The 25,271-nt window shown below is 43.5% G+C and overlaps 1 protein-coding gene across 4 annotated transcripts in view; it reads left to right on the top strand.

The window, feature by feature from the left end:
* Positions 1-25,271, top strand: part of atg7 (ATG7 autophagy related 7 homolog (S. cerevisiae)) — a 202,028-nt gene that overhangs the window by 80,476 nt on the left and 96,281 nt on the right. For all 4 annotated transcript variants that reach the window (XM_068051846.1, XM_068051848.1, XM_068051847.1 and 1 more), the window contains 5 exons: positions 1,980-2,174; positions 3,885-4,094; positions 10,012-10,127; positions 11,429-11,504; positions 20,387-20,467. In XM_068051846.1, coding sequence (XP_067907947.1) covers positions 1,980-2,174; positions 3,885-4,094; positions 10,012-10,127; positions 11,429-11,504; positions 20,387-20,467 — 678 coding nt within the window. The remainder of the gene's footprint in view (positions 1-1,979; positions 2,175-3,884; positions 4,095-10,011; positions 10,128-11,428; positions 11,505-20,386; positions 20,468-25,271) is intronic.

Genomic DNA, 25,271 nt, shown 5'->3' with positions numbered 1-25,271 from the left:
TGGAGCAGTGCCTGGAGTGGCTATAAAGGCCAATTCTAGAGTGACAGACTCTTCCACAGGTGCTGCAGAAAAATTTGTTTGTCGGGGCTGTTGCACAGTTGGCTCTCTCCTTGCGCCTCTGTCTTTTTTCCTGCCAACTGCTAAGTCTCTTTAACTCGCCACACTTTAGCCCCACCTTTATGGCTGCCCGCCAGCTCTGGCGAACGCTGGCAACTGACTCCCACGACTTGTGATCAATGTCACAGGACTTCATGTCGCGTTTGCAGACGTCTTTAAAGAGGAGACATGGACGGCCGGTGGGTCTGATACCAGTGGCGAGCTCGCTGTACAATGTGTCTTTGGGGATCCTGCCATCTTCAATGCGGCTCACATGGCCAAGCCATCTCAAGCGCCGCTGACTCAGTAGTGTGTATAAGTTGGGGATGTTGGCCGCCTCAAGGACTTCTGTGTTGGAGATACGGTCCTGCCACCTGATGCCAAGTATTCTCCGGAGGCAGCGAAGATGGAATGAATTGAGACGTCGCTCTTGGCTGACATACGTTGTCCAGGCCTCGCTGCCATAGAGCAAGGTACTGAGGACACAGCCTTGATACACTCGGACTTTTGTGTTCCGTGTCAGTGCGCCATTTTCCCACACTCTCTTGGCCAGTCTGGACATAGCAGTAGAAGCCTTTCCCATGCGCTTGTTGATTTCTGCATTGAGAGACAGGTTACTGGTGATAGTTGAGCCTAGGTAGGTGAACTCTTGAACCACTTCCAGAGCGTGGTCGCCAATATTGATGGATGGAGCATTTCTGACGTCCTGCCCCATGATGTTCGTTTTCTTGAGGCTGATGGTTAGGCCAAATTCATTACAGGCAGCCGCAAACCTGTCGATGAGACTCTGCAGGCACTCTTCAGTGTGAGATGTTAAAGCAGCATCGTCAGCAAAGAGGAGTTCCCTGATGAGGACTTTCCGTACTTTGGACTTCGCTCTTTGACGGGCAAGGTTGAACAACCTGCCCCCTGATCTTGTGTGGAGGAAAATTCCTTCTTCAGAGGACTTGAACGCATGTGAAAGCAGCAGGGAGAAGAAAATCCCAAAAAGTGTGGGTGTGAGAGCGCAGCCCTGTTTCACGCCACTCAGGATAGGAAAGGGGTCTGATGAGGAGCCACCATGTTGAATTGTGCCTTTCATATTGTCATGGAATGAGGGATTACTGTAGGGTGAGTATAAATGGGTGGTTGTTGGTCGGCACAGACTCGGTGGGCCGAAGGGCCTGTTTCAGTGCTGTATCTCTAAATAAAAAATAAAATAATTAATGGCCACTTGCTTTGGGATATTAAAGGGTGACCAGCACTGTAGCTCAGCAATAAATCAATATGTTTTGCCAGATAGAGGATCTGTCTAAGATCTCATGGTGCTAATGAAGGAAGGGCAGGGATTTCTCTCAATAATCTGGCCAACATTTACAAAAACAAATCAACGGGCCAAATATTCCATTTCAGTATGTGAGGCCTTGATGTTTGCTAATTGGCTGCTATGTTTGCCTGCAAAACAATGTCTTCACTTCAAAAGTAATTTATTGACTATCAGTTATGTTGGGACATCCTGAGGATGTGAATGGTGCTGTATAAAAGTAAATCTATCTTGCTATTAAAATCTTCCATATAGCACAGACTTCCTGTTCACAAACCTTCCTTCCTGTTGCCACCTTGGTTGCAACTTCCATCAGTATTTACCATTATAAATTGCGATATCAAGATTTTCTATTCAATTTCCCCATATCAGCTGATATAATTGTAGATTCTGGAAGCGAAGTAGCTCTGTGGAGTCAATTTCTGAAAACTCTTTCCCAATCTCATTACCATCTTATATATCAAAAACTTACATTCTTCAACTTCTGTGGGCAAGGGCATAATTCAAAATAAAATACAGCTATTCTGCAAGCTGCACTCCCTTGTAAAGATGAGTTACTACTGACTTTTTCCCATTGCAGAAAGTGGAGGGATTTAACCTTAGCATACCAATGCCAGGTCACCCGGTGAATTTTTCTGCAGTGACGATGCAACAGGCTCAGAAAGATGTTGAACAACTGGAGAAGCTCATTTGCTCACATGATGTCATCTTCCTGCTAATGGACACTCGTGAGAGTCGCTGGCTTCCCACAGTCATTGCAGCCAGTCAGCGAAAGGTAATGTTTCCTGGGTACAGTATTGTTAGTGCCTTAATTCACTGCCTATCAGCAGTGGCTCAGTGACAAGTTCTGCAGATGGAGAAAGAATCAGTAATGAAAGATTGGAGGTAAACCTTTTTGCACAGGGCAGATTTCCCTTCTCTCTGGCCAGCTTTTTGTTTTAATTTGCAAATTTAAAAATGAAAAATAATATACAAGTGCCACACATAAGCCATGTTTTTCTTGTTCCATCTATCCTGAAGTTATTGACTGATATGGAGACATGGTGCTACAGTTTTGCAGTACCTCAGTCAAGGGTCCATTCTTCATGCTTGAACCAAGTTAATCATTGTTGTCAGGCTGGTCTGCTGTGGGGATGGCATCACGGCCAAGCTTTTTTATTGTTTCCTCGCAATGTTCACACATGTACTTTTGAGCAGAAGTCACGATGATAGTGTGTGACTTGGAAAGGAACTTGGAGCTGATGGTGTTCCCACAACATTGGTGCTCTTGTCCTTCTCGGTGGTGGAGGCTGCAGAGAAGGCAGCTGCTGTCACAGAGACCATGGTGAGTTGCTGCAGTGCATTTTGTAGATCGCACATACTGCTGCCTGGTGTTCTGGCAGTGGAGAGAGTGGGTAATGACTCCAATGACAGAGACCCTCAGTGAACTGTTCACTTCTGGATGGTGTCAAACTTATTGAGTGTTTTTGCTGCGGCACTCATTCAGGCAAGTGGTGAGCATTCCATTACGCTCCTGAGTTGAACCTTATAGGTGGTGAATAAGGTTTTGAGCGATCGAGAAGTAAGACACTCATCACAGAGTACTCGGCCTCTGTCCTGCTGTTGGTACCCTTGGTGTTGATATAGCTGGTTAGTGGTGACCTCAAAGGTGTTGATGGTGAGGGACTCAGCGCTGATGGTGCTATTTATGATCAAGGGCAGATGGCTCAGCTTTCTGTTATTGGAGATGGTTATAACCTGGCAGTTTTGTTGCATAAATGTTACCTGTTAATAAGACCTTGTCAACCCTTTCTGTTGGTGGTATTGTTGATTCACTGATCGGAATTGATCTTGGATAAAGGCCTCCCCCCATCAAATTCTGAGCTAATCTGAGATGATATAGAAATGATTAAAATCATGAAAAGATGGGACAGAGTAGAGATAAGCAGACTGTTTCTAGAAGCTGAGGGTTTGAGAGCAAAATTAAATATAAGCGATTCAGAGAAGAGAAACTTTACACTGAGAATAGTGAGGCTGTGTAATTCATTTCCATGGTTAGTGGTTAAAGCATAAACCATGTCAGTACTCAAGTTTAGATTGGATACCTGAATGAAGACAAAGAGGATGAGAGGTAGAGAAATAGGATGGATAAATGTGATCAGGCTGTTTGCTCAGGAGCAAATGCCAACATTGGCCCAATTGGCCTGTTTTGTGTTCTATACATTTCTTTGTGCTTTAGGTATAACTATAGGGGCATATTTTGCAAATTTGCACTCCTGTTGCAGAAGTTGGTGTGATAGGTGTGCATATCAGATAAAGCCACTGCACCCACCATAATCTTCTGTGGGCTAAAATTTAAATCTACTTCATAAAGCATTCAAAAGTTTAGTGTGCCTGCTTCCTGTTATGGTAAAAAGCCAGTTTAGACAAAGGAGAAGAAAAAATGGGATGCAAAATGGAAAAAAGGATTAAATATGAAAGTAAATGCCTTTTTTTATGCTTGCAGTTAGTTATTAATGCGGCTTTGGGCTTTGATACCTTTGTCGTGATGAGACATGGCCTGAAAAAGCTGAAACAGGAGTCTGGAGAGCCAGCTGCATCCGCTGCCGCCACCGCCACCATCACTTCGTCCTTGACGGGCTGTTCACTCTTCTCAAACATTCCTGGCCACAAACTGGGCTGCTACTTCTGTAATGATGTCGTAGCACCTGGAGATGTAAGTTGTGCGTGAAAAATTATTTCTGCCCGAGTACCGTCCAAGAAGGAAGAGTGGGATTGGAAAATTGAAACTGGGTTTGTTCGGATTTGAGCTACATGGCTTATTTGTTCAGGATCCATTCCACCTTTTTGTGGTGCTATATTGATTGAATTACAAAGCTGTAAAAACTAAAGTGATGCACAACATTTTAATCGAGTATATAAAGCTACAGTTTTTATATATGTTTACAGCTTTGTTATAGAACCTTGCTCTTTGGGAGCAAGGCAGCAGCCATTAAAGTTAGATCCCCCTCATCTCTTCAAAATTAAAACTAGCAGAATAACAAGATCTTGATGAGGATTCTGATTTGCACTTAGATTATGTAATGCAGAAACACATAAGCTATATGTGGTGTTGTCTTATGAGTGAGGCAACTAATGAATATAGGGAATGAAGTTATTGCTTAAAGCCTTGTTCTACATATTCTTGAGCATTACAGTAATATTCCATATGCCTAGTACTGAATTGTTATTTAATTTTTGCACATCTAGGGCTGGATTTTATGTTCCTGCTGCCAGGAGCGGCGGCGGGCGAATAAAATCGTGGCCTGCATGTGTGGGCCGCGCGCCGCAGTGCCACCACAATCTAGCGTACAGCGGCTTATATGCCAGTCGAGCCGCCCCGCCCAATCACGTGGTGGGGGCGAGCTCTGCGATGCCGGCAACAGCATCAGCTGCCTCTGTGCAGGCGCTGGCACCATTTTTATAAGGCTGCCAGACCTGCCACAAAATTTGCATATTTAAATCCATACCCCCCCCCCCCCAATACACCGCAAATAAAATGTTGCCCCTTCCTCCCCCCAAAACACTTAGATTGCGTAGTTGCCCTCCCCCTCCCCCCGCAACCCCCCAAAACCCCGCACAAAACACTTAAACTGCTGGGTTGACCTCTTTCCTCCCGCCAGACTACTGCACAAAGTGTAGAGGGCAGCCACCAACCCCCCCACACTAGAAATGCAGATTTGACACCGTTTTTTCCCCTCCCTCCCCCACTACACTAAAAAACCTGCGTTCCCCCCCTTCCGCACCTGAGTGGCAGTAGCTTTCCCTAAATGGGAAAGTGGAGGCGCATGAGTGCTGGCCGCCGCACAAAAGACCGTGGACAGTTGGCAAGATCACGGTGAATGGTATGTAAATATATGCATTTCCTTTATTTATTTAAAGCCCACCTTGACCGCATATCCTTTAATACCTTTGGTTAACAAAAATCTATCAATCTCAGATTTAAAATTAATAATTGATTTAGCATCAATTGCTGTTTGTGGAATGGAGTTCCAAACTTCTACTGCCCTTTCCTAGACTCCCCAACCAGCACAAATTGTTGTTCTTTACCTACCCTTTCCGTACCCTTTACATCTTGAAACCATTGATCAAATTACCCCTGAACCTTCTAGATTCCAAGGAATACAGTACTAGTTTGTGTAGTCTCTCCTTGTAATTTAACCTTTGAAGGCTAGTATCATTCTAGTAAATCTATGCTGCAAGTCACAAGTCAGGTGTATGATGGAATACTCTCCACTTGCCTGGATGGGTGCAGCTCCAACAACACTCAAGAAGCTCGACACCATCCAGGATAAAGCAACCTGCTTGATTGGCACCCCATCCACCACCTTCAACATTCACTCCCTCCACCATCGAAGCACAGTGGCAGCAGTGTGTACCAACTACAAGATGCACTACAGCAATGCACCAAGGCTCCTTCAACAGCACCTTCCAAACCCGCAACCTGTACCACCTAGAAGGACAAGGGCAGCAGATGCATGGGAACAACACCACCTGCAAGTTCCCCTCCAAGCCACACACCATCCTGACTTAGAACTATATCACTGTTCCTTCGCTGTCGCTGGGTCAAAATCCTGGAACTCCTTTCCTAACAGCATAGTGGGTGTACCTACAGCTCAAGGACTGCAGCGGTTCAAGAAGGCAGTTCACCACCACCACCTTCTTGAGGACAATTAGGGATGAGCAATAAATGCAGGCCTTGCCAGTGACGCCCACATCCCAGGAACAAATAAAAAAAATCTCTCTCCTAGGCCAGTATCTTCCTAAGCTGTGGTGCCCAGAACTGCTGGCAATACTCCTGGTGTGGTCAGACCAGGGCTTTGTATAACTGTAGCAGAACTTTTACCTCTTCTATTCTAGTTTCCTAGATATAAAGCCCAGCATTCCATTCCAAATCATTGTGATAAATTTTAACACCCTGCCCCCCACCTAAAAAAAAACTGCTGGGTTGGGATCGGATGAGATTTTTAACACTTTATAAATCTCAAACCTGACCCCAACCCACCTCCTACCTACCCACTTAACAAAGGCAGGACAAGGAGCAGGCAACCAACCTACTCTTGGGGGCAGGTTAAATATTATCATAAGCCTGGCAGCCTGTTTTGCAGGTTAACCCTGACCAGCTGGGTCTCCTGGGCAGCTGAAGGAAGGTGAGGACAGTTTCGGGGAGAAGGCTGTTCAGCACTGCTCGTGGGCCAGGAGGAGCAGGAGTGCTTCCCCACGGTGCCCCAAAATTATGCACTTGCCTTGCATCAAACCCGGCCCCACTCCCCCGCCGCCCACTCTCTTTCCCCCCCCTGGCCACACCTATACAAAGACTCCCTTGCATTGGGGATCAGACCTTCCTCCCTCCACTCTCCTAGTAGCAGTTGCAGACTCCCTACCTGGAGCTGTGGCCTGCTGCAGTGTGGGCTCCCTGCCTGATAGGAAATCAAGCCTGTCACTCAGGCTGACTTTCAGGCATGGATCATGGCAAAAAGAAAAATATGCACCCTGTGAAATCAAAAACACATGATATGAGAAAATCCAAACTTCCAGGTTTCCTGGTCAAAACTCCACACCTGCCTATGTAACCTGCCCTGTCAAGATCGGGGCCTTTGTGCCCATTAAGTTTTTTTTTTAGTCCAATGCGTTGAGGAACCAACTAGAGAACAGGCTATCCTAGACTGGGTATTGTGCAATGAGAAAGGATTAATTAACAATCTTGTGCGGGGTCCCTTAAGGAGGAGAGACCATAACATAAGAGAATTCTTCATTAAGATGGAGAGTGAAGTAGTTGAATCCGAAACTAGGGTCCTGAATCTAAATAAACTACAAAGGTATGAGGCGCGAGTTGGCTATGATTGATTGGGGAACTTTACTAAAAGGGTTGATGGTGGATAGGCAATGGATAATATTTAAAGAACGTGTGCACGCATTACAACAATTATTCATTCCTGTCTGGCGCAAAAATAAAACTGGAAAGGTGGCTCAACCGAGACTTACAAAAGAAATTAGGGATAGTATTAGATCCAAAGAGGAGGCATTTAAATTGCCAGAGAAAGCAGCAAGTCTGAGGATTGGGAGCAGTTTAGAATTCAGCAAAGGAGGACAAAGAGGTTGATTAAGCGGGGGAAAATAGAGTATATGAGTAAACTTGTGGGGAACATAAAAACTGACTAAAAGCTTCTATAACTATTTGAAGTGAAAAAGATTAGTGAGGACAAATGTAGGTCTCTTACAGTCAGAAATGGGGGAAATTATAATGGGGAACAAAGAAATGGCCGAACAATTAAACACATACTTTGGTTCTGTCGTCACAAAGGAGGACACAAATAACCTCTCAGAAATGTTAGGAAACCAAGGGTCTAATGAGAGGGAGGAACTGAAGGAAATCAGTATTCGTAAAAAAATAGTGCTAGGGAAATTAATAGGGCTAAAGGCCGACAAATCCCCAGGGCCTGATAATCTACAACCCAGAGTACTAAAGGAAGTGGCCCTGGAGAAAGTGGATGCATTGGTGGTCATCTTCCAAAATTCTGTAGACTCTGGAGCAGTTCCTACAGATTGGAGGGTGGCAAATGTAACCTCGCTATTTTTAAAAAGAGGGAGAGAAAAAACAGGGAATTATAGACCAGTTAGCCTTATATCAGTAGTGGGGAAAATGCTAGAGTCTATTATAAAGGATGTGATAGCAGAACACCTGGAAAGCATAAATGGGATTGGGCAAAGTCAGCATGGGTTTACGAAATGGAAATCATGCTTAACAAATCTGCTGGAGTTTTTTGAGGATGTAACTAGTAGAATAGATAAGGGAGAACTAGTGGATGTGGTGTATTTGGATTTTCAGAAGGCTTTTGATAAGGTCCCACATAAGAGGTTAGTGTGCAAAATTAAAGCACATGGGATTGGAGGTAATATACTGGCATGGAGTGAGAATTGGTTGATTGACAGGAAACAGAGAGTAGGAATAAACAGGTCTTTTTTTTCTGGGTGGCAGGCAGTGACTAGCGGGATACTGCAGGGATCAGTACTTGGGCCCCAGCTATTCACAATATATATTAATGACGGAACTAAATGTAACATTTCCAAGTTTGCAGACGACACAAAGCTGGGAGGGAAAGTAAGCTGTGAGGAAGATGCAAAGAGGCTCCAATGTGATTTGGACAAGTTGGGTGAATGGGCAAATACATGGCAGATGCAGTACAACGTGGATAAATGTGAGGTTATCCACTTTGGTTGTAAAAACAGAAAGGCAGATTATTATCCGAATGGTGATCGATTGGGAAAGGGGGAGGTACAACGAGACCTGCGTGTCCTTTTACACCAGTCGCATTCAGGTGCAGCAAGCAATTAGGAAGGAAAATTGTATGTTGGCCTTCATTGCATGAGGATTTGAGTACAGGAGCAAGGATGTCTTACTGTAGTTATACAGGGCCTTGGTGAGACCACATCTGGAGTATTGTGTGCAGTTATGTTCTCCTTATCTGAGGAAGAATGTTCTTGCCATGGAGGGAGTGCAAAGAAGATTTACTAGGCTGATTCCTGGGCTGGCAGGATTGACGTATGAGGAGAGATTGTGTCAACTAGGCCTATATTCACTCGAGTTTAGAAGAATGAGAAAGGATCTAATAGAAATCTATAAAATTCTAACAGGACTAGACAGGCTAGATGGAGGGAGGATGTTCCCGATGGCTGGGGTCACAGTCTCAGGATACGGGTTATGCAATTTAGAACCGAGATGAGGAGAAAATTCTTCACTCAGAGGGTGGTGAACCTGTGGAATTCTCTACAGCAGAAGGCAGTGGAGGCCAAATCATTAAATATATTCAAGAAGGAGATAGATATATTAATGCCAAAGGGATATGGGTAAAAAGCGGGAACAGGGTACTAAATTAGACGATCAGCCATGATCTTTTTTGAATGGCGGAGCAGGCCCAAAGGGCCGAATGGCCTACTCCTGCTCCTATTTTCTATGTTTCTATGAGTGAACCTAGATGGTGTCAGCAAGCTATTCAACAGTGGGGAGTACAAAGGAGTAGTTCAGTCATGTCCTCCCTTGACCTCTACCCACTCCATTTGCTGTTTTAACCAGCAGAGCCACATATAGCACTTAAGGCATCGTAGAGGTTCAGACTTGTTGCTTTTGTGAAAAAAGGAAACTGAAAGTTGGAAGCTATGTTTCTGCTTTCCAGTGACCCGTTGAGCTGGTCAGGGAACAACTTTATTTGTTTTTTGAAAATAAGTAGACTTTAATGGTACTGCATATTGACCATCTGGTGCATTTACCATAGAAAAATAGGATATGAGTTCATGCCCATGGTACCCCAAGCATACAGTTTCTGACCTCGGCCAGATTACTAGAGGAAGGTCTCTGTTTTACCGATAGAGAAAAAGGATTAGTGGTGGCACTCAATCACTCTTTGACACTTCAGAGTCAGCTAAAGAGTAGCAGGTGAACTTTCTGCAGCACAGGACTAGAAAAGAAGGGGAATTTATTTTTTCAACCGTAAGGTAAGAATAAAAATCTTGGTGCTCTTGTCAGGTGACGGTAATTGTTAAGCCAACGACAGGAGTTTTGACAGGTAGGAATGATTTATTCTGTTTTCTGTTAGTCAACCAGAGACCGGACACTTGACCAGCAGTGCACTGTGAGTCGTCCTGGTTTGGCCATGATAGCTGGAGCGCTTGCTGTGGAATTGATGGTTTCTATACTGCAGCATGCTGAAGGGTAAGCTGAAATATTGGTGTGTAATTCCACTTTTAACAAAGTGCCTCTGTAATTGACAAGCTCAGAATATAGACTTTGAAATGTGTGATTTTGTTAAGTGCTTAATTAAGGAGAAATCCAGTATTCTGCAACTTCTAACATAGTTATTAAACCTGATGTTTTAAATAATTAATGATTTAAATTACGGAGTAGTTTTGATTATTACATGTTGAATTGAGATGCAGAGGATTCAATTAAAGTGTGCGATGACAGCTAGTTTACAGTTCCTTGCATTAGTTGAGGGATAACCATAAATGCTGTTGATGATCGTGGGTCGCTTTTTATCTGTAAGATTCACCAGCTTACCACTAAACTTCCTGTGGATTTGTTTGTTCAGTTTGTATACACTTTCTGAATGTTGTAGCACAAACGTACGTTGTTTTGCACATCAAGTCTAAACCACTGTTTTTCTGCACATGAACCGCCTAGCTAATCTCACTCTTGTTCACGCTCTATACCCTTTAATATTTCCCTTTTCAAACATTTAAAGACTGCTTCAATTGTGATTTGTGGCAAAGAACCTTTTTTAAAAAAAAATCTCTCCTTCCATCCTTCTGATAATTATCCGAACTATTTGCTTTTTCATTGTTTTCTCACCGACGAATGGAAACAATCCATCACAGTTTACCTTATCGTAACCCTTCAAAATCTTAAAGGCCAGTATCAGGTCACCCCTCAGCCTTCTCCAATCCAGTGAAAAAAGCCCAGCTTTTCAAATCTCTTCATAACTATACTCCTGTATTCCTGGTAATTCCCTAATGGATGTATGCCGTAGCTTTGCCAATGCTTTTATATTCTTTATGTAATAGGGTTCCTAAAACTACACAATACTCCAACTGTGACCCAACTAAGAACTTGTACTAGCTCAACATTACCTCTTTTCTTATGTATTCAATGTTTCAAGTTACTAAACTAAGGAATCCGTTTGTCTTTTTTATAACCTTATCTACTTTTGCTGCCATCTTTAATGACTTGAGTGCCTGCACACCAAGGTCTGTCTGCTTCCTAGCATTGAGGGTATTTTCCCTACTTTTTTTCCTATTTAGCCCTATTCTTACATCCTAAATGTGTCATTCAGCAAAATTTGAGATTGTTCCCTCAGATCCTCTGTTAAAGTATAATTTCCACTTGTTTACAGTGCAGTTTCCTGAGTCATGCAGTTAGATTAAATCTGCAGTTTTGATACATGTTGCCTAGTTTTTTTTCAACATGAGAAAGCTTAAGGGCAGTAGTCTTATTAGTACCACTTGTTGGCTTTGCAGTGGGTACGCAGTAGCCAGCAGCAGTGATGACCGGCTGAATGAGCCTCCGACATCTCTTGGACTTGTCCCCCATCAGGTGAGTAATTTTGCAACCTACCGCTCTGGCACAGTATGTTAGGAAGAGATGTCTTCTCCCATTTTATCCACAAAGCGGTTTTGTGGGAACTTCCTGGAACTTGTTTTAAAGCAGTTTCCTTATTCAGAGCAAACTTATCTTGATGAATCATTGAAAATGTGAAGTATAACTTACTGTGATTTTAAGCCCAATTACTGAACAAGATGATTTGTATTTATTTAGTTAATAGGAACAGGAGGAGTCAGTTCAGTCCCTTGAGCCTGTATGCCATTCAATTAGATCATATCTGATCTGCACCTCAACTCCATTTACCCACTTTTGATCCACACCCCTTGCTACCCTTTCCTCATAAAAATCCGTCGACCTCAGTCTTGAAAATTTCAATCGGCCCAGTGACGACAGGCTTTTGGGGGAGCAAATTCCAAATTTCTCTGACCATTTGTGTATAAAAGTGCTTCTCGATTTCGCTACTGAATGGCCTAGCTCTAATTTTAAAATTCTGCCCTCTTGTTCTAGATCTCCCACCAGAGGAAATGATTTATGTAATTTGTTCTCATAATTTAACTCTTTAAGCCCTGGTGAAAGTGCACTGAGGCTCTGTACCCAAACATGAACCAAATACTCCAGATGGGATTTGACTAAGGTTCTGTACGTCTCCCATTTGTATTCCAGTCACCTTGAGATAAAGGCCAGCATTCCATTAGCCTTTTTGATTATTTTTTTGTACCTGTGTTCTTTTAGTGATTTATGTATCTGGATTCCCAAATTCCTTTGCACTTCCACAGTTTCTAGTTTCTCACCATTTAAGAAAATAATTTGATTTATCTTTCTCTGATAAATTGTCAGATTTCGTCAGATCCCAGACGTTTTGCAGTCTTTTCCGCCCCACTTTTTGGAGCCCTACTTTAGGAAGGATGTTAAAGCCACAGGGAGAGGATTCCAAGAGTGAGGAGAGACTATAGAAGCTGCATTTTGTAGCCTGAGGGAGTCCACTCAAGCATTGGGCCCAAACAATATAATTTGATCTGTATTCCTGGCATTGCTGCTTGCCAGTCAAATAATATATGCTCGGAAGGATCCTATGCTTAACAGTTTAAATGTAATAATTAAAAGAGCTTAAAAAGCAGGTAGAGATTCTGACCAAGGGGGAAAAGACAGAAAGCATATCCAGCAGTGCAAACTTATGAAAGGAGTTTTTTAATGGTGAGACATTCCCATTGAAATATTTTGTTTTTTTTCTGCACTTTCTAATGGTCTTTCCATGCACTGAGCCATCCTGGCCAAGAAATGTGATAGATAGGCAGGCTTCTGGCAATACCGCAACCCTCGGATCAGATCTAAGCTTAGCAGTCCTGCCACATCCAGTTATGAATGGTGGTGGGTAATTAAACAACTAACTGGAGGAGGTGGCTCCACAAATATCCCCATCCTCAATGATGGGGGAGCCCAGCAGATCAGTGCAAAAGATAAGGCTGAAGCTTTTGCAGCCATCTTCAGCCAGAAGTGCCGGGTGGATGATCCATCTCGACCTCCTCCTGAAATCCCCAGCATCACAGATGTCAGTCTTCAGCCAATTCGATTCACTCCATGTGGGGACGGCACAGTGGTGCAGTGGTTAGCACCGCAGCCTCACAGCTCCAGCGACCCGGGTTCAATTCTGGGTACTGCCTTTGTGGAGTTTGCAAGTTCTCCCTGTGTCTGCGTGGGTTTCCTCCGGGTGCTCCGGTTTCCTCCCACATGCCAAAGACTTGCAGGTTGATAGGTTAATTGGCCATTGTAAATTGCCCCTAGTATAGGTAGGTGGTAGGGGAATATAGGGACAGGTGAGGATGTGATAGGAATATGGGGTTAGTGTAGGATTAGTATAAATGGATGGTTAATGGTCGGCACAGACTCGGTGGGCCGAAGGGCCTGTTTCAGTGCTGTATCTCCAAGTCTAAAAATCTAAACGACTGAAGGCACTGGATACTGCAAAGGCTGTGGGCACTGACAACATTCCGGCAATCGTACTGAATACCTGTGCTCCAGTACTTGCCACGCCCCTAGCCAAGCTGTTCCAGTACAGCTACAATGCTGGCATCTACCCGGCAATGTGGAAGATTGCCCAAATATGTCCTGCATATAAAAAGAAAGACAAATCAAACCTGGCCAATTACCGCCCCATCAGTCTACACTCAATCATCAGTAAAGTAATAGAAGGTGTTGTCGACAGTGCTATCAAGCGGCACTTGCTTAGCAATAACCTGCCCAGTGACGCTCAGTTTGGGTTCCGCCAGGGCCACTCTGCTCCTGACCTCATTACAGCCTTAGTCCAAACATGGACAAAAGAGCTGAACTCAAGAGATGAGGTGAGTGACTGCCCTAGACATCAAGGCAGCATTTGACCGAGTATGGCATCAAGGAGCCCTAGCAATCTGGAGTCAATGGGAATCAGGGGGAAAACTCTCCGCTGGTTGGAGTCATATCTAGTGCAAAGGAAGATGGTTGTGATTGTTAGAGGTCAATCATCTGAGCTCCAGGACATCACTGCAGGAGTTCCTCAGGGTAATGTCCTAGAGCCAATCATCTTCAGCTGCTTCATCAATGACCTTCCTTCAATCATAAGGTCAGAAGTGGGATTGTTCAGTGATGACTGCACAATGTGCAGCACCATTCACGACTCCTCAGATACTGAAACAGTCAATGCAGAAATGCAGCAAGTCCTGGACAACAGTCAGGCTTGGGCTGATAAGTGGCAAGTAACATTCACCTCACACAAGTGCCAGGCAATGACTGTTTCAAACAAGAGAGAATCTAACCATCTCCCCTTGACATTCAATGGCATTGCAGTTGCTGAATCCCCCACTATCAACATCCTGGGGTTACCATTACCCAGAAACTGAACTGAAGTAGCCATATAAATACCGTGGCTACAAGAGCAGGTCAGAGGCTAGGAATCCTGCGACGGGTAACTCACCACCTGACTCCCCAAAGCCTGTCCGCCATCTACAAATCACAAGTCAGGAGTGTGATGGAATACTCTCCACTTGCCTGGATGGCTGCAGCTCCAACAACACTCAAGAAGCTCGACACCATCCAGGACAAAGCAGCCCGCTTGATTGGCATCCCATCGACAAACATTCACTCCCTCCACCACCGACACACAGTGGCAGCAGTGTGTACCGTCTACAAGATGTACTGCAGCAACACACCAAGGCTCCTTCGACAGCATCTTCCAAACCCGCGACCTTTACCAACTAGAAGGACAAGGGCAGAAGATGCATGGGAATACCACCACCAGCAAGTTCCCCTCCAAGCCACACATCATCCTGACTTGGAACTATATTGCCGTTCCTTCACTGTCGCTGGGTCAAAATCCTGGAACTCCCTTCCTAACAGCACTGTGGGTGTGCCTACCCCACATGGATGTACAGCGGTTCACGAAGGTGGCTCACCACCACCTTCTCGAGCAATTAAGGATGGGCAATAAATGCTGGCCTAGACAATGATGCCCATATCCCAGGAACAAATAAAAAAATCCAAATCTGCAACCTGCCTACAAAGTGCACCATAATGTTATGACCTGATTCTTCCTTTCACCCTTCTCTCTTAAGGGGAAGCAGTTGTCTGCCACTGTATTCCCATGGCAACCTGGTTGAAATCAGGAACTCGTATGTATAATTATGGGCACCGACCCAACTCCCGCTGCTCCATGGCACAGTGTATTGTTGATTGAACTAGCTGTGCTATTATACTGCTGGATAGAAGCTCTTCAAACCAGGTGTGACCAAAGCTAAAAGTCAAGGAAGAAAACCTACTTCACGAACAAACAGAGCATAAATCTGTGTTTTTCAATTGATATTCTTATCAAAAGCCTGCTCAACTCCCTTACTTTGCTTTTGGTTAACAGTTATTGAAAATAATCCTAGCTTGAGTATTTAATTCTCTTGGCACTAATGCATATTGTTTTGCTATTGAACAGATTATTTTGATAGTTTAGTGTTTCCACTCTTCATTTAAGTGGTTAAACAATATGATCATTGAAAATTGTTTTTTTTTAAGAAAAGCAGGATTGGGGTCTGATGCCTCTGATGCAGTAGCAGCTGTTGACTCTAGGTGGTGCCACAATCAAAGAAATATATTTTGTTGCAGCTTGAATTCATAAGCAGTCTTTTGAGGAAACAAAAATGGTTTCATCTAATGCATTCATTACAGGCTCTATAAATTAAAAATTGAATTTAGGGCTGGAATTATGCTCCACTGAAGTGAGAGCAAGATTGGAATTATATTGTGGGATATAAGTTATGCACTGCCCACCAGACTATAAGCGCTGCACATGCCTACTTAAAGGCATCTGGAGATATTGTTCATTTTTGGCTATTTCTACATGGGCAGATAGGTGGTGGATTCAGTTCAATGTTTTAAAAAAAAGTGATTGAGTATGTTTTGGAAGAAAGGATAAGGTAGGCCAGTACTCCTGAAATAGTCAGATATTAATTGGAGTGGAAACCAGCAGGACTTTGGTGTGCACATTTGGTGATAACAGATGATTGCAGATGCCCTAACTATAATCTTCCAACATTCTCTTGATTTTTGAGCCATTCCTTTAGATTGGAAAATTGCACATGACACTCCACTATTTAAGGAAGGTGAGAGGGGAAAGCCATGGAATTATAGACCAGTTAGCCTAACATCTGTTGTTGGGAAATTATTAGGGTCTACAATCAAGGATAGGATAACTGGAAACCTTGAAAATATTCAGCTGATCAGAGAGAGCCAGCATGGATTTGTAAAGGATAGGTCATGATTGACCAAATGATTGCATTTTTTGAGGAGGTGGCTAAAGCAGTGGACAGGGGAATGTCTATGGATGTTACTCATATAGGCTTCCAGAAGGCATTTGATAAAGTCCCTCATAACAGCCTGTTAGAAAAAGTTGAAGAACATGGAATTTGAAGGCAAATTATTGTCGTTGTTAGGAAATTGGCTGAGTAGCAGGAGACAGAGCGTAGGGATGATGGGCAGGTACTCTAATTCTCAGGATGCAACTAGTGGTGTCCCACATGGATCTGTGTTGGGGCCTCAACTACTCACCGTATTTATTAGCAACTTACTTGATGGGATAGAAAGCTACAAATCCAAATTTGCTATTGGCGCTAAGATAGGCGGGATTGTGAGCACTGTAAATGGAAGCATAATATTACAAAGAGATATACGTAGATTAAGTGAATGGGCAAAACTGTAGCAAATGGACTTCAGTGTAGACAAAAGTAAAGTCATTCACTTTGGACCTAAAAAGGATAGAATGGGGCTAAATGGTGAAAAGCTAGTAACAGTGTAGGTCCAAAGAGACTTCAAGGGGGCGGGGGTCCAAGTACTTAGATATTAGAATCTCATGAACAGGTAGCGAAAATAATCAAAAAGGCTAATGGAATGCTGGCCTTTATATTTGGAGGAATAGAATGCAAGGGACAAGAAGTCATGCTTTAGCTAAACAAAGTCCTAATAAGGCCACAATTGAAGTACTGTGAACAGTCTGGGCACCACACCTTCGGAAGAATTTTTTTTTATTCGTTCATGGGATGTGGGCGTCGCTGGCTAGGCCAGCATTTATTGCCCATCCCTAATTGCCCTTGAACTGAGTGGCTTGCTCGGCCATTTCAGAGGGCATTTTAAGAGTCAACCACATTGCTGTGGGTCTGGACTCACATGTAGGCCAGACCAGGTAAGGATGGCAGATTTCGTTCCCCAAAGGCCATTAGTGAACCAGATGGGTTTTTATGACAATCGACAATGGTTGTATGGTCACCAGTCAACTAGATTTTAATTCCAGATTTTTTAACTGAATTCAAATTTCACCATCTGCCGCGGTGGAATTCGAACCCATGTCCCCAGAGCAATAACCTCGGCTCTAGATTACTAGTCCAGTGACATTATCACTACGTCACCGCCTTCCCTTAGGAATTGCCATTGAGAAGGTGTTATTGAGTTGCCTTCTTGAACCGCTGCAGTCCTTGGGGTGTAGGTACGCCCACAATGCTGCTAGGAAGAGAGTTCCAGGATTTTGACCCAGTGACGGAATGACGATGTAGTTCCAAGTCAGGATGATGTGTAGCTTGGAGGGGAACTTGCAGTTGGTGGTGTTCCCATGCATCTTCTGCCCTTGTCCTTCTAGGTGGTAGAGGTCGCGGGTTTGGAAGGTGTTGTTGAAAGAGCCTTGGTGACTTGGCATCTTGTAGATGGTACACACTGCTGCTACTGTGTGTTGGTGGTGAAGGGCGTGAATGTTGAGGGTGGATGGGGTGCCAGTCAAGCAGGCTGCTTTGTCCTGGATGGTGTCAAGCTTCTTGAGTGTTATTGGAGCGGCACTCATCCAGGCAAGTGGAGAGTATTCCATCACACTCCTGACTTGTGCCTTGTAGATGTTGGACATGCTTTGGGGAGTCAGGAGATGAGTTACTCGCGGAAGAATTCCTAGTCTCTGACATGCTCTTGTTTATGTGGCTGATCCAGTTCAGTTTATGGGCAATGGTAACCCCCAGCATGTTGATATAGCAGGATTCAGCAATGACAATGCCATTGAATGTCAAGGGGAAGTGGTTAGATTCTCTCTTGTTTGAGATGGTCATTGCCCGGCACTTGTGTGGCACGAATGTTACTTGCCACTTATCAGCCAGAGCCTGGATGTTGTCAAGGGCTGCTTCATGATCTGAGGAGTTGCGAATGGTGCTGCACATTGTGCAGTCATCAGCACACAACCCCACTTCTGATCTTATGATGGTGGAAAGGTCATTGATGAAGAGCTGAAGATGGTTGGGCCTAGGACACTACCTGTGAACTCCTGCAGCAATATCCTGGGACTGAGATGATTGACCTCCAACAACCAAAACCATCTTCCTTTGTGTTAGGTATGACTCCAATCAGCAGAGAGTCTCCCCTCTGATTCCCATTGACTCCAGTTTTCTTAAGGCTCTTTGATGCCATACTCAGTGAACTGCTGCCTTGATGTCAAGGACAGTCACTCTCACCTCAGCTCTTGAGTTCAGCTCTTTTGTCCATGTATGGACAAAGGCTGTAATGAGGTCAGGAGCTGAGTGGCCCTGGTGGCACCCAAACTAAGTATCAGTGAGCAGGTTATTGCTAAGCAAGTGCTTTGGCTGTTGGCGACCACTTCCATCACTTTGCTGATGATCAAGTGTAGACTGATGGGGCGGTAATTGGCCGGTTTGGATTTGTCCTGCTTTTTGTGTACAGGACATATTTGGGCAATCTTCCACATTGTCGGGTAGATGCCAGTGCTGTAGCTGTTTTGGAACAGCTTGGCTAGGGGCGTGGCAAGTTCTGGACCACAGGCCTTCAGTACTATTGCCGGAATGCTGTCAAGGCCCATACATAGCCTTTGCAGTATCCAGTGCCTTCAGCTGTTTCTTGATATCACGTGGATTGAATTGGATTGCCTGAAGACTGGCATTTGTAATGTTGGAGACCTCAGGAGGAGGCCAAAATGGATCATCCACTCAGCACTTGTGGCTGAAAATGAATGCAAATACTTCAGCCTTGTATTTTGCACTGATGTGCTGGGCTCCCCCATCGTTGAGGATGTGGATATTTGTAGAGCCTCTCCTCCTGTCAGTTGTTTAATTGTTCAGCACCACTCACAGCTGGATGTGGCAGGACTGCTAAGCTCAGATCTGATCCATTGGTTGTGGGATTGCTTAGTCCTGTCTATTGCATGCTGCTTCCGCTGTTTGGCATGCAAGTAGTCCTGTGTTGTAGCTTCACCAGGCTGATACCTCATTCTTTTTAGGTATGCCTGGTGCTGCTTCTGGCATGCCCTCCTGCACTCTTCAGTAAACCAATAACAATATTGACATAACAAATATAAATTAATAACAAATATTGGTCTTGAAGGGAGCGCAGCATAGGCTAACCATAATAATATCTGGACTCCGAGGGTTAAGCCGTGAGGGGAGTTTACACAAACTAGGGTTGCATTCCCTGGAATTTAGTAAGGGGCGATGTGATCACAGTTTCAAGATATTAAAGGGAACCAGTAGGATAAATAGAGAGAAACTATTTCGCTGGTTGGTAAGTCCAAGACCTGGGGCATAGTCTTAAAATTAGAACCAGACACTTCAGGATTGAAATTAGCATATAATTCTACACACAAAGGGTGGCAACAGTTTGGAACTCTTTCACAAACAGCAGTTGACACTAGATCAATTGTTAATTTTAAAACTGAGATTGATAGTTTTTTGTTATGCAAAGTTACTAAGGGATATGGGACAAAGACGGGTATGTATGGAGTTAGGTCATAGATCAGCCGTGATCTCATTGAATGGCAGAACAGGCTCGAGGGGCTAAATCGCCTCCTCCTGTTCCTATGTTCCTATATGCACAGGTCATTACCAGCATCCTGATATACAGGAATACAAAAGAAAGGATGTCAACACCATAGTTAGGCTGTAGTTGGTGTGTTGTGTGTAATTTTAAATACCTTATTAGAGGAAGATTGGAAAAGCAACAGAAATTGCATAGTTGTAGTACCAAGGAAGAGGGTTCTGAAGAGGGAATTGCGAGTAACCAGGTTTTCATTAGAGTTGAGGTTATGAAGAGCTGTGATGAGGTAAATAGAATCATAGAATGGTGACAGCACAGAAGGAGGCCATTCAGCCCATCGTGTCCATGCCAGATCTCTAAGTGCTACACAGCCAGTCCCACATCCCTGCCTTTCCCCTGTAGCCCAAGGAGAAAGGTGGGATTAGACCAGGCGGCTCATGTGGAGAATAACACCGGTACTGGCCATGTTTATCCCTGATGTTTAGGCTGTAGCTGTGGACCCTACAGTTACTGCAGCCAACTACCCTTTACATATCAACATTTAACATTTTCCTCTCTTCTAGATCCGTGGCTTTTTGTCGAGGTTTGACAATGTCCTTCCAGCGAGTCTAGCATTTGACAAGTGCACAGCATGCTCACCAGTGGTAAGTTTCTTCAGCCTTAGACTTGCTGAGAAAAAGTTTCAAAGCAACAGAAGCTGAGTCTACATTGTTTAGTTCCTGCAAAGCTCCTTACAATTGTTTAATAAATACATGCTTCTAATTTTGAAACTAGCTCATTGTATGTCTTGAAATTTTCCTTTATTGTTGTCACGGTAACATTTTCATTTCGATTGCAGGAGGACAGGGTTTCACAGTTTGGTAAAAAGTATTTTTTTCATATTGTTTATTTTCTTTTCTGTTTCTCAGACCCTCCCAAAGCACCATACCCAAGTTGAGTGAGCGGGAGACCTTCTCCCAGGTCACTCCATAACCAGCTGCTATGCTGCTGTACCACTTATATAAAACAGTTATTTAGTGTCACATAAAACATTAGTTGTGTTTTATTTTTATAGGCAACCGTCCAGAGAATAACATGTTTTATTCCGGTCTTTACCATTGGACCCTGTTGTAAATTGGTCATTAGCACTACATCAGCCTGCTCGAATGATTAATGCTTTGTGCAATTCTAAACATTTATACTTGGTGTGAATGAATGTTTTTAAATACATTTTGTTATTGAAAAAAGTGGGTCACATTCACACCCCAGATCAAATGATCAGATTTTAAATGTTATCTGCTGTTTTAGTGTGTTTCACTAAAGCAGTAGTTTTTATTTTTTAAGTTAAGTTTTGTCCAGTTGATTATTTTTTGTTCTGTAAGTTCACTTTACCATCGGATGTGAACTCTGCAATAAATACTTGGGCTCAGGCTTTCCTCCTCTCCCCATTGCCATTCTTTGGCAGATCTAGGATGGTCGGAGGTAGAAAGCTACTCAAAGACATTCTGCTGCATCCCTGCCTCTCTACCTTCAGATGCCTGCAGCAACATACTACTCAATGCCTTCAGAAATCTCTCATGCTCAGTAAATATATTTTTAAAGCTGGGCCCCTGAGCTTCTGCTCTTCAGCAGAGGATGGATGCAAGCTGGCCCCTGAGTTAGCTGATTCTGTTTCCTCCTAAGCCTCCTACATCTTCATCTGCTCACTTGTTCATTATTTCTCGCTTCTCTCAATGTCACTATCTGTAATCCTGTGTAATGGACATTACAGAGCTGGTGCTTTGCATCGTAAGAATGAATGACGGCACATCTTCAGGCAGGCTTTCCATGTCCAACTCGCTGGAGCTCCACTCTGAATCACCTGACAGAACTAGAGAAAGACGAGGTCGACAAGCGTTAAAATGTAATTTTGGTGGCAGTGACATGTTGGGTCCAATTCCCTCCAATGGCAAAAGAAATTGATGCTCATTTTTGCGGTCACGGTGATTAAAACAGTGAGTGAAGGAGTGAATCAGGAAAGGTTAGCCACATACCCTCGGCTCAGGCCAGGCCTCCAGCTTTCCCATCTTCTGCTTCCACCATATTGTACCTACTATGGATCTCTTGGGCTATCTCTTTGAAAGGGGTGGAAGCAAGCAGGTTCTCTCCTCTTTCAAGCATTGTTCTCCAGGAAAAACAGGGGCGGCACAGTGGCGTAGTGGTTAGCACTGCAGCCTCACAGCTCCAGCGACCCGGGTTCAGTTCTGAGTACTGTCTGTGCGGAGTTTGCAGGTTCTCCCTGTGACTGCGTGGGTTTACTCTGGGTGCTCCAGTTTTCTCCCACATGCCAAAGACTTGCGGGTTGATAGGTAAATTGGCCATTGTAAATTGCCGCTAGTGTAGGTAGGTGGTATGAGAATTGAGGGAAGGTGGGGATGTGAGAGGAAAATGGGGTTAATGTAGGATTAGTATAAATGGGTGGTTGATGGTCGGCGTGGACTCGTTGGGCTGAAGGGCCTATTTCGGTGCTATATCTCTCTATGACTAAGAACAGTAGAAGGGGTAAATAATGGACATTGGCAAACAGTCATACCAATCTTGTCAGAAAACCAAAGCATCCTGTTGCTTGCTTGACTATTTGAGGGACATGTTAAGCAAGCTCTCTCCCTTTGGCCTGCAGTAGAGAACTGCTGGCCTTTGAGGCCTACAACAGCATGAAATTTCCTACCCCTAATGGACGAGCTACCAATTCCAGGCATTATACATACCTGCAATTCAGCCAGCATTTGCTAATGAAACTAAACCCAGAAATTCATCCAGGTTCAGTGCTTGTTGCTGTCGGTAATTACTATTCATGCTGCGTTCAGCTGCTGCCAATTCAATGCCAGTGCACCAAAGTCACCACATCTGGGTCTAAAGACGAAGCCATGCTGTATTAAGCAGAGCAGTTATCAGCTGAGCCAACGGGGTACTCCAATTGAAGTTTATCTAAATGTGGACTTCAGCAAGTCTGATTGCATTCGTATTTTTAGCTGAGACACACAACTGTATGGTAATAATTATAAATTAGCATTGGTGCGCTGTACAGGTTGTAAAAATTCCAGAAACTGAGACCAAATAAGCTTTTTTAAAAAAAGAGTTGGGATAAATGTCAGACTGAGGCCTGATACTCAAGTCTCAGAATTGCTAAATCCACATAATCTGTGTCAGATGTGATTTCAGAAAGTGAGTTTGTTCAAACTATTAATTTAATTCCTCCAATTTTGGATCACAGGGTGCTCCCTGTTTAGCGTGACGATAACAGAAACTCTCCTGATCAATCAAGATGAACAAGGCTCTGTGAAAATGAATCTGTTTGTTTTATAATCCAGTGCTGAGCTCATTCACCACCTGAAAGCTTTAAGCTAATAAAATGACCACATATATCTTACTAAATGCATTTGTATAAAATCTGTCAACTTGCATCATTTGTACTTAAGTAACATGCTGCCTTTTAATCATATCTTTGTAGTTTAGAATGTAATACAGAAAATTACCCATAAAAATATTTGTTGGGCCTTTCAGTGGGAAGTTGCAGCTTGTGGTGTGGGTGTTGAGTGCAGACATGATTAGACTTGAACACCTGCCAACACTCACTGACTGGACTCACATATAAAAAATTGGCAATTTGGATGTTATGCTAGAAGGTTGCTGGTGCCTATGGAACGATAACCAAGCATGATTCACCACCTTCAGGACACGCAGTAGGAAAAAATGGGCCAAGAAAATTCTGTTGCAGAATCACCATTTTTATGTGTATTGTTTTTACTGGGATCAATGATGTGTAATTTGAGCATACTCAATTAATAATTCTGGAGCACTAGTTTTACCTTAAGTGAGGGAGATCATTCTCTTTATCTGGGTGTCAGCTTTGGCTCAGTAGTACCACTGTAGTCTTTGGCAGAGGTTGTGTGTTCAAGCCCCACTCCAGAGACTTGAGCGCACACTCTAGTGCAGTGTTGAGGGAATGCTGCACTGCGCTGGTGAAGTTTATAATGTTTCTGTCACTGTTTAATTCAGGGAGGTTTTAATGTTGTGCTTGAATGGGTATCAGGCAGGTGGGGTTGAGGGGAGGTGTGGAGGTGTGGGGGCACAAATGCAAAAAAAACTCACGGGCCTAAGCTTCTGGCCTGGGATATTTTAACTTGCAGCCCTCATCTATGTGCTGCTGGCCATCTGATGACCCACAACAGGCAGGAAGTGGGAGCTGGCCGGCGGGCAGAAGAGGAAGTTTGGGTAACTGGAGGCTATTGGAAAGCACTAAGGGAAGTTAATGGAAGTACTTTTGGGGCAAGGGAAACCATGACCTCCCTTGTGAGGCACAGAAGAACGTTCCTACCAACCCTGGCCTCACAGAGGAAAGGTTTATAAAAACAAAATACTGCGGATGCTGGAATTCTGAAATGAAAACAAAGTGTTGGAAATACTCAGCAGGTCAGGCAGCGTTTGTAGAGAGAGAAACAGAGTTAACGTTTCAGGTCTGTGACCTTTTATCTGGAAAAATAGGAAAACGGTTGAAATAGGAAATGACACAAAATGATCGAGGTCTAAGTGGATAAGTAACATGTTTGTTTTTAACTACCCACCGGCCCAGTTTCTGCTGGGCGAGTAGAGTTCAAAACAGCCCTATTGTTGCGGCTGATAAGATTTATTGGTTAGAAATCCTTCATGTCTCTGTTGAGAATAGGGATGTAAGCAAACTTAAAACAAAAAGGAAAGTTGATTTGCACTGTCCTTGAGTGTGGTGTTGCCAATTAGGTCCATGATTACTGTTATTAAGAAGATGTAGGTAAAGAGTTCTATTAAAATCAACACCGCATAAACTCCTTAAAACTGTGGACCTCTTTACCTTGCTCAGCCTTTCTCGCTTCCTAAATTCTTCAGTTTTTAAAACCTTAGTTTGGGATCACTTGACTGCTACTTCCTAATTTACTTTTGTTTTCAAGCTGGCTTATGTACTACATTGTGGGCCGTTTTACATTGGTCTCTCAATAAAACAAAAGTTTTGCTAACACCATTGTACCATTGTTCCATTTGAAAATTTAATCTATTGCTCATGTTACTGCCAAAAAAGCACAATCAAATAGATGAATGCAAATGTGCAACAAGTCAGATGGGAATAGATATTTTCATGAGATTTGGTTAAAGTTCAAATGCTAGAACTGACAAATTGTCTTTAGCTTGGTTGACTAAATTATATATTCTCTTACAATAAAATGAGACATGATTTTTGTCCAAACAAATATGTAAATGTATGAAAAAAAAATGGAAGGGCTATCATTGAATTATTTGAACCAGTGACATGATTGAAGTGTTATTGCATCATTTTGTGGTGAAGGATATCAGTCACATAACACAACATAGACATTTGGGCGTCTAAAGCAATAAATTGTTTCACTTGCAGATTACACCTTTCCTCACTGTGTCAACTTGCTGCATCTTATTCACTTT

Source organism: Heterodontus francisci, chromosome 19 (genome assembly GCF_036365525.1).
Source record: "Heterodontus francisci isolate sHetFra1 chromosome 19, sHetFra1.hap1, whole genome shotgun sequence".
Lineage (NCBI taxonomy): Eukaryota > Metazoa > Chordata > Chondrichthyes > Heterodontiformes > Heterodontidae > Heterodontus > Heterodontus francisci.
The sequence above is the reverse complement of the archived record's forward strand: the minus strand, read 5'-3'. Positions and strand labels throughout refer to the sequence as shown.